The following is a 10,847-nucleotide window of genomic DNA, read 5'->3' as shown; positions in this document are numbered from 1 at the left end:
CAGAAGTGAGTGACACTGCAGAAAGATGGACTGAGTATTGCAAAGAACTATACAACCATCAGTCCACAGGAGACCCAGAGGTGCTTGAAGTTCCAAACTCCTCAAATGATGATGACTTCCCCATTCTCACAGAAGAGGTGGAGTCAGCAATAAGAGCACTGAAGAATGGGAAGGCAGCTGGAGTAGACAACATCCCAGCTGAACTTATCAAGAATGAGGGGGAGAATCAGTGAAAGAGCTACTAACAAACATCTGCAACAAGATCTGGCAGACAGGTGACTGGCCAACACAATGGACCCAGTCACTGATTATAACACTTCCCAAAAAAGGCAATCTCCAGCTGTGCCAAAATTACAGAACTATCAGTTTGATTAGTCATGCTAGTAAGGTAATGCTGAAGATCATCTTGAACAGACTGAAACCACAAGCAGAAGAAATAATCGCTGAAGAACAGGCCAGGTTCCGGTGTGGAAGAAGCACAACAGAACAAATATTCAATCTCAGGGTTCTGTGCGAAAAGTACTCGCAACACCAACAAGACATCTATCATGTGTTCATAGATTTCAAAAAGGCCTTTGACAGAGTGTGGCATGAGGCATTGTGGGTCACAATGAAGAAGTATAACATGGGTCAAAAGTTAACCAATACCATCAAGCAGCTGTATGCCAAGGCTACCAGTGCAGTAATTGCCCAAGGTTCTGTGGGGGACTGGTTCCAGACAACAGTGGGAGTGCGTCAAGGCTGTCTCCTGTCACCCACGCTTTTCAACATCTACTTAGAGCGCATCATGAGCGAAGCCCTGGAAAACCATTGTGGGACAGTCAGCATTGGAGGGCGTAACATCACCAACCTCTGCTTTGCAGACGACATTGATGGTCTGGCAGGCAGTGAAGACGAGCTTGCCACCTTAGTGAAGAACCTGGATGAAACATCTTCCAGATACGACATGGAGATAAGCGCTGAGAAGACAAAGCTGATGATAAATAGTGGTAAACAAATCTCAGCCAAGATTAAAGTCAGAGGACATGAACTGGAAACAGTGAGCCAGTTCAAATATCTTGGTTCCATAATCACTGAAGAGGGATCAAGAGCAGAAATTTTGTCAAGAGCAGCACAAACAATGGTAGCTATGTCAAAGCTAAGACCCATCTGGAGAGACAAGAATATGTCTGAAAACTAAAATCACGCTATTGCAAGCAGTAGTCATCTTTTTGTACTCGTGTGAGGCATGGACCCTGACAGCAGAATTACAACGAAGAATCCAGTCACTTGAAATGAGATGCTACAGAACCATCCTTGGCATCTCTTACATGGACCACATCACAAATGAATAAGTGCGTAACACCATCAAGCACAAAGTAGGCCAATATGAGGACCTCCTCACCACCTTCAAAAACAGAAGCTGAAATGGTATGGCCATGTCACTAGAGCCAACAGTCTATCCACAACAGTCCTTCAGGGCAGCATCCATGGTGGTAGAAGGAGAGGTAGACAGAGAAAAAAGTGGACTGACAACATCACAGACTGGACCAGGAAAAGTTTTGTGGAGACACAGGCATTGGCACATGAGCGAGACAAGTGGAGGGAACTGGTCAGATGTTCAGCAGCACAGTGCCTCAATGACCACACTAGGTCATGAGACTGATGATGATGATGATATGTACTGAATTGTATGTGAACACAATTCATCATTTTTCAGGCATCAAAGACTGGCTATTTCGCAGTGATGAAATATTGAACCTATTGCAAAATAATCAAGATTTTCTTAAAAAATAAATCCAGCATTTTAAATGTGGACATTCTATTTAAGACAGGTACAGGCATTTGTCAACCGTGACCTTTCCTCACGGTATTAATTCAGTTCCCATAGTAAACCTATGCAAACACCATGACATTAAAAATTCAATAACTTAAAATATTTGATTACTCATAATCAAACCTATATTTATCAGTATAAATGAAACCTGGATGTCAGCTTCTGTGTAAGACATGATTTGCAACATTTTCTGGACCTGCATGTGTTTGAAACATGTACTTTCAATTCCGCACAGGTGCTAATTTTAGTAGTGAGTGTTTCAAACTCAAGACTGTTCAAGGACTGATATTCCATCAATAAAACTACATTTATATGCAAATTTAGAGAATTACTTTTAAAAAAATGTGTCTGCTGCAAAAGATAATTTTAGTTGTGCACAAATACAATTATCTTTTGCAGCCGACACATTTTCATTTAAATTCTGCAATTTTTGAAAGAACATAGTGGGAGGCAGATCAATGAAATGAGAAGGCATGCGCAGTTTCTACGAGAACAACAAGACCAAATATTAGCAAGATTTTACCGGCTTTTAGATATTTTGCAGAATAATAAACTATGAGTAGAATGACATCATGAAAGTAAATATTAGTGATGATATTATGATCATTGCCACAGACAGTATTAGTGATTACAAATATAGTGATCTTATTAATAGTTGATATATTGCAATATATTGTTTGAGATTATACTTTCTTCACCTTTATGATATGACATAGCATACGGAGTCCAATTTGTCCGTGTTGTTAAAATCATATAATGCACCTTATTTTACAAGAAATTGTTCATTATCCAAAACTGAAGTTTTCAGTGGTTATATAGATGGGTTCCTTTTATCCGTGATAGTTTTATTTCTACAGTGCAAGAAAAATGATGTTTAATGAGTCGACTGTTTCATTTCCTTGGGAAAGGAGAGAAGGCCTAGTATTTTCATTCCACTTGGAATTTTCGTTTATTTACCTCAAGATAATCAGGGCAAGAACATTTTAAATGTGTTTCAATCAATTAGGGGACTTAAATTTAATGTTTATACTTCCCACCCAAATAGTATATTGTTTTACAATTACAGATCTTTCATTTTCCTTACTATACATTATTGGTGAAACACAGGATACAGATGACACCATCTTCTTTATATTAAATATTAATACAGTTACTGGAAAAGGGTTCATTTTTACAATTTTGCATTTTTTTAAAGTTCAGTGTTTTTATTTACTTGCAATGAAACACAAGTTATTTTTTCATTTAGATTTTAGTCTATTTGAGATATCTGCATTTTATTTTCATTTTCTGGTGGCATTCAGATCTAATAGGCAGGTCCTTGCAGATTTTCCTATATTTGCAATAGGTTTTTTGTTATTTACAAGTCCAAGTAGAAAGGTATCCAGAATATGGGATTTTGGTTCGCTTTTAGAATTTGCATTCACTCTATTTAAAGATTCACAATTTATAAAAGCATTTCACAATTGCGGCCTCTTATATTGTATATGTGAGAGCAATTTTAAGTTACATTCTGAAACTTACTTGAACCATATATTCTTTGTTTCAGTGTTATTATTTTTCAGATAGCAGTAATTTAAATACTTTTTAGACACATCTTATAAAAGATATTATTTTGTTGCAATGAACTGTGAAAAAAAAACTATTACTCTGTCTTGTATTAATTTATGCAGTTGCAGAGTATAATGAATTATATATGACATTTATCCATCGTTGTTTCATTAATCTATACCGAATCTGGGTCAAAACATCATAAACTGATTTTGTTGACAGCATTTTGTGGACTGACAACATCACAGAATGGACCAGGAAGAGATTTGCCGACACAGGCATTGGCACATGATCGAGACAATCCGAGGGAACTTGTCAGATCTTCAGCAGCACAGCGCCTTGACGACCACACTAGGTCAAGAGACTGATGATGATTATTATCAAGAAAAACAAACTCTTATGTTAATTTGGATGTTTCATATCACAAGACAAAACCAATGACATTATGAGAGTTTGTATGTAAAGGTTTATATTTTTGAAAAGATGCTGACAGGTATAATAAGCATATGTATTCCCACCATGATATTCTATAGCATGACCAGAAAATTGTACGCATGTCTATCAACCATTTAAGTAGCCCACCACCATATTATATGGTAAGGCCAAACAGTTTTACCAATGTGCATCCATCTTGTCACTATATTGTGAATTTCGTTCTGCTCAATAACTGTTGCAGGGCTTTATGGATTGAATTTTTTTTTTAATACGACTGTGATAAGTGGTGTAGTATCCTCCCAAGCAAAACACATAATGATGGGGACCCATGTCATGTGGGCACACAAAATTCTAAACAAACACCTTATTTATTGGTGGGGTCCCCAGGCTTTAGTTGGCGGGGTACACCCATAATTTCTTTCAAGGTCACTGAGAGTGATAGGTAACTACAAAAGAATCACATTCACGAGGTTATAAGACAACTGTATATCAATCACCTCATGACAATTACAACTCAATTTTTCTTTATTTAAAACAGAAAAAATCAATAATCTGTTACTCTTATCCTGTTATAACTAAGTATAATGATGAGCCACTGAGTAACTTTTTGTTGTCAGGCAGGCATAATTGTTCACAGTGCACATAGGTCAGCTATACCTGATCATATTTATGTGTATGGACTAGACTTAAGCTTCGATCCCAGTTCAGAATAAGTTAAGGAGCTGATTTCTCATGTTAATGCATTTCGAAACATTTTATGGTACTGATTAGCATCCTCTGCCTCTTCCATGTTAATGTTTTGTTGTTGTTGTTGTGGGGTTTAATGCCATTTTTCAGCACGATAGGCTATACATGGCGGCCAGTATTAATGGCGGAGGAAGAACCCGGAAAACCCCGGAAAGAACCACCGACCCACGAGAAGCTACTGGCAAGCTTTCTCACATGCCCACATTCCATGTTAATGAAAATGAGGATATCATCATCTGTTAAAATACAAAAGTTATGCAGTATACATGCTGCCATAACCTGATGACAAAAATTTTCAACATCAGTGCAGTGAAGTGCAAACAAAAGTCTACACCGTCCCTTTAAGTGACCAATGGCCCTTTCTACAGTTTGCCTGACTCCTGATATGGCTCTGTTGTATCTCTGTTACTGTGTAGTCAAGTGGTCATTGTCTCAAAAAGGTGTTTGTAGCCATATCTTTAGAGGATATCCAACTAGAAGCTCTTGCCTCAAGATTTGATTGTTTTCTGCTTTCTCATACAAAGGGGAATTTTTGAGAACCCTTGCATCATTTGTAGATCCCGGCCATCCAACAAGTGCATCTGTTAAATGCATCCTGTTTTCTAAAACAATTTGTAGCTGTACTGATGGGAAGCCTTTTCTGTTAATATAGTCTCTTTTCCCAGCCACAAGATTGACTAATCTAATATGTGTGCCATCAATCACCCCCTGCAACATCAGGTATACCACTGACATCCTGTCATGATCAGGCTATTTAATAAATTTGTTAGCACTGTTTGCTGTAACTGTGGCGACGGAATGAACAGACTTGGACAGCACTATGGGAAATACCAAATAGGTTCGCAGTCCCTCTAACACTTTCTAAGTTACTAATATGCTACCGAACACTAGTAGCTGTTTAGCAGGAGAAACTACGTCCCATCCTCCATCTTTCCAGACCAAAGTATTGGCAAACTCTGCCAATAACAAGTTAAAAAGTTATAAAGAGGTTTCCTAATCAAATGTATTAGATATATCATCAGGATACAACTATTGATAAAACAAGTGTTTAGTACTTAGTATCATGATTATATAAGGAATGGTTCTAATACAAATATATATTTGCCAACAAGCATGTTCCATTACATACATATCGAATTAATGATCTATACTGACATAATTCCCACTGTAAACAAGGCCAACATGCAATATCTGTAAGCGCAGAGTACTCTCTTTTGTGATTGCTCATATTTAACATCATGTGACTTGAGTCGTTGGAGCACCTGAAACATAATTGCAGACAAAATAATCTCGTAAATAAAATATCCTCATTTATTGAATATTGAAGTCTGAAAATAATGCATTTTAATATATGTCAGATTTTAGCATTGTGAAATAAAGACATTTGTGTCTTTCTCTGGTAAATATGACACCTGTTTCTCATACAGTGGGAAGCTGAATTTGTGTCAATCTAGCAATCTAGAGTCAGAGGCAACTTTATAAAAATGCTAATGTAAAAGCTGCTGACGTCCACACTATATTTATATTGGATCTGTAAATGAAGGTGTCAACGTTAAAACTTCCCTTTTTGGTGTTCTTTCAAGATTGCTAACAAGACTGACTTGCAACCATATTATATTGAACAGCAAACTGAGGCGTGAATTGTTCCTCATTATTAGATGAAAATTATTTTATAAAATGTCATTTAAATAGAGTTTATTTTAAAAGAAAACTTCTTGAATGTTTAGGTGTCAAAATTGTGCAGTCTTTATACAAACTGGCACACAAAGAATAGATTTTGTCCCCAAATTATGCACTATTTTCAAACACCAACCACTCATTTGCCATTGTAAATTATTTGATGCAGCATTTTACATTAAAGCATGATTTTAGTAAGAAATTAGGCTAGCTGTTAAAGAAGTTAATAATTCATCTAAAAACTGTATATTGTTTTAACCGGCTGTTAAGAATTCTAAATAGTTCACTAAATTCCTGAATAGCAGCCTTTAAAATATTTTGCACTGCTAACTAGTTCCTTCAGTCTCCACTGCTGAATAGCAGTTCCTGCAGTTTCCACTGCTGAATAGTATACAGTCTAGGCTGCTCATATCAGTTCCTAAAGTCTGCCTGCAAAGATCGGTCCTTACGTTCAGCACCGCTGAAGGCAGTTATAAATTCATTTTACTGCAACAAGCAATTTTCATCTTATCATCAATTTAAAATAATATTTATTGCAATTAGCCTTAGGAAATAATGAAAGTAACGTTCAGAATTTGATTTGTGAAACTTTCATTTCTGTGAACAAGCAACACTCTTGAACTGGTAAGAGTCATACTTTGACTTTAAAGCATCATTTTAGGGTCTAATAACGTCACTTAAATTGTTTAACCCTTTACCTCATGCAAGCACCTTTGGACACTCTACTACATTCACATGGAAGCGCCTTTTGACGCCTCTACTCCCATTCGCACAGAAGCGCTTTTTGACGCCTCTACTCCATTTGTATGGAAGCGCCTTTTGATGTCTGCTGTAAACATCAATCATTTTAAGTTGGTTTTCCTAGCGCCACCTTTGGGGAAAACCCCCATTAGATACAACATTCATTTCTGCGAATGACAATTATGTCAGATCACATGGCCACTGTTTATGCTCTGGTTGATATGTGCTATTTAAAGTAACTGGTTTCACTCTCCAAAATGGAGGTTGCGGATTTCATTCAGTACTTACCAAGTTTCACGATTATAATCACAACTATGAAAGATTCAATAACTTAGGTAAAGGCTCTGGTACTGATGTAGGCAGCAATTAGTTTTTATAAATTATCAAATTCAGATGACTTAGTGATGTAGACGCTGACGAAAAATTTGTAAATTTTGAGTATGAGAAATGGCAGCTACAGTTGGTCAAGTGGCCTTACTGACATGACGGTGAACGAGTTCTCTCAAGATTTGAAAGCACATAAAAAATTCTTCCGTGAAAAATAATTACACAGCTAGAACAATCGGACTTTACTCTTAAATTTTTCCACACATAATAGATGTGTACCAAAAATGTAAAATGGTTATAATTTTTGTTAAACGTACATGTAACATTCACTACATTGCTTAACAGTTGACAGGCAGGCCTATGCGTATGAAGTCAAACAGGTAACAGGTGTTCTGTATATAGCACGCTGCACTTGGTAACTATGCTCTCAGAGGTAAAGGGGTAAGACTAATTGAAAGCTTCAAGAGGTCTGCATGAGATTTTCTCACTCTGAAAGGAAAATCTTCCGCTACATGAAATAATAATAATAATAATAGCAATAATAATAATAATTTCTCAAAAGTGGTTACATAGATTTCAACTACTGGTATATACAGTATGTGAAACAGATGGCCTTCAAAATGTTTTATTTTTCCTACTGCCATTAAAATCACATGTATGTTGATGTGCAACCAAAGGATTGCTGATACAGAATCACAAGATATTTCAGTCAAGTCACAACTGATTCCCTCTTCCTCTATCATAAATTTCAAAGATAATCTTCAAACCATCTTTTGATTCAGTTATATCCACATAAGCACAGGTGCAGTATTATTAGTCGATGAGGTATAAACAGTAGTCTATAGCAAACAGTGATTATCTATGGATACCACATGCTAGTAAGGAAATTGTGCCTGAGGCAAGTCAAGACTAATTAGGACTGATGCTCCTGTCCCAAAGACCGCCATTAAGAACTCAAAACCATGGGAATTTACATTCAAGCTTTATCTTGTACCAAAGCTGACCAAACCAGAGTCTTAAAAAATGCAGATTTATGTGAGATGGAAGTGATCGGTCAAGGCAAACACTTTAGAACATTTGATCACCTGGAGCCCCAGCAGAACCTATCTGTAACTGTATGCATCTATTAAGAACCCTTCATACCATTATATGGCATTTAATCACTTTATATTGATTGTCAACCATCCACATTGTTTGGAAGGTTAACCCTCAAACAAAAACATTTCCTGAAAGGTTCTTATATACACGTCCTAAGAAATACACACTGTAAAACCATTGTTTATGTACTTGATGAATTTTGGACAAGGCCAACCTAAAGCTGATATTTAGTACAGACAGGCTGAACATCACATGTTGTGATGTCATAAAAAAACTGTACATGTTGGACAAAAAGTCTTTACACAGTGTTATTTGCTAAGATAGGCCTATATCTTCTTAGTATTCTGTCACCATTATAAAAAGTCCATAGCAATCAGAAATTTTCACCTGGAAGTTTTTTTTATGTCACTTTAGCATCAACTATAAGGACAAAAAAGACTTTGGTTAAACTATATTAGAATCAAATTTTAGAACAACGATTATATTTCATTTAATCTGAGTAAGACCACGCTGGCACACTCTTTTAATACATAGGAATAAAAAGTAACCGCAAGAATAAAAACCTAAACTATCAGTTTCAAGTAAAACTAAAACTAAAAACAAACTTCACATTTGAATTATTTACCTCCTGTGAGCATTTTCATGCATACTAAATAAAACGACTACACCTTTTTGTGTTTCTTCATGTGCCTCTTTAGAGTGTCCTGCTTCTTAAATGTTTGATTACTAACCTCACATTTGAACGATTCATCTCCAGTATGTATCATTGTGTGCCTCTTTAAATTACTACTACTACGAAACCGTTTATTACAAACTTCACATTTGAATGGTTCATCTCCAGTATGTATTTTCATGTGTGTCTTCATATTACCATACTGAACAAACATTTTATCACAAACTTCACATTTGAATGGTTTATCTCCAGTATGTATCCTCATGTGTGTCTTCAAATAACTTCTGTCCCTGAACATTTTATCACAGACTTCACATTTGAATGGTTTATCTCCTGTATGTATCATCATGTGTTTTTGTAATCTACTATTATCTCTAAACATTTTATTACAAGATTCACATTTGAATGGTTTATTTCCCGTATGTACCATCATATGCGTTTTCAAATTAATACTCCACATAAACATTTTATCACAAATTTCACATTTGAACGGTTTATATCCAGTATGTATGTTCATGTGTGTCTTCATATTAATACGCTGGACAAATTCTTTATCACAAACTTCACATTTGAATGGCTTATCTCCAGTGTGTATCCTCATGTGTGTCTTCAAACTAGCTCTGTGCCGAAATATTGAATCACAAATGCTACATTTGAATGGTTTATCTCCAGTGTGTTTCCTTATGTGAACATTCAAATCGCTACTGCACTTAGACGTGTAATCACAAATGTTACATTTGACTGGTTTATCTCCGGTATGTATCATCTTGTGCATTTTCAATCTACCACTCTGTGCAAAAGTTGCATCACAAATTTCACATTTGAAAGGCTTTTCTCCAGTATGTACCCTCATATGTGTCTTCAGATAACTCTTATCCGTTAAAATTTTGGCACAAATTTCACACTTTAACAAGTTATCTCCAGTATGTATTCTTGAGTGCTTTTCCAAACTATTATACAATGTGAACCTTTTATCACAAACTTCACATTTGAATGGTTTATCTCCGGTATGTATCATCGTGTGTCTCTTCAAATGACTATTATCCGTAAACATTTTATCACAAATTTCACATCTGAATGGGTTATCTCTGGAATGTATTCTTCTGTGAAGTTGCAAACTGTAACTACTTATAAACAGTTTATTACAAATATCACATTTGTATGGTTTATATCCACTATGTACCCTCTGGTGCCCTTCTAAAGCATCAATGGACCTAAACGTATTATTACAAACTTCGCATTTTCGTCGTCAAATTACTATTCTGAGCATAAATTTCAGAACTGGATTGTTTTCCTCACAACTGTCTTCAAGAAAATCCGTGTCGATAGAAAATACGTATTTATGAGTACATGCTCTTACTTCGATCGCGATGTCACTCTAAATTGCAATGCCTATTCCTAAGGTACTGCCCCAGACAAACATTTCATTCATTAATGTACAATGTTATCTAACCATTCTACCGCGATATATAAATCCTTGATCCAAAGGACATGCTTGTTATACGGGCCACGGTATTCGTTTGACATCCGGGTAACTGGCTATTCCTTCATGCGAAGGTGTCTCCCCCACCCACCCCCGCCCCACCAAAAGGCTCGTTATGGGCCCAGGTAACAATGATTACTTCCTCGTTCAGTAACAAGTCCATGTCTATTTTTCTAGTTTTTTTTTTTTAGTTTTTTGTTGTTGTTGTTGTTGTTGTTGCTGTAGTTTCCCCTTTCATTTTACTGGTGATGCAATAGTTAGATTTCAGAATTATTGGTATTGACTCAGAAATAATTGTTTAT

At 36.1% G+C, this 10,847-nt stretch overlaps 1 protein-coding gene across 1 annotated transcript; it reads right to left on the bottom strand.

Moving 5' to 3' along the window:
• Window positions 1–7,900: 7,900 nt before the first annotated feature.
• On the bottom strand, window positions 7,901–10,610 carry LOC149784817 (uncharacterized). Its single transcript, XM_089932824.1, has one exon. The coding sequence runs from the start codon at window positions 10,114–10,116 to the stop codon at window positions 9,052–9,054; it is 1,065 nt and encodes a 354-aa protein (XP_089788950.1). The 5' UTR covers window positions 10,117–10,610; the 3' UTR covers window positions 7,901–9,051.
• Between the last annotated feature and the right edge of the window lie 237 nt (window positions 10,611–10,847).

This window comes from Sinohyriopsis cumingii, chromosome 14 (assembly GCF_028554795.1).
Source record: "Sinohyriopsis cumingii isolate HCF-2022 chromosome 14, ASM2855479v2, whole genome shotgun sequence".
NCBI lineage: Eukaryota > Metazoa > Mollusca > Bivalvia > Unionida > Unionidae > Sinohyriopsis > Sinohyriopsis cumingii.
Note: the sequence above shows the minus strand (reverse complement) of the source record. Positions and strands in the feature narration are given on the sequence as shown.

What these genes read in the sequence shown, in the direction of transcription:
- LOC149784817 (XM_089932824.1), bottom strand. Translation starts at nt 10,116, where the DNA reads ATGTTTACGGATAATAGTCATTTGAAGAGACACACGATGATACATACC.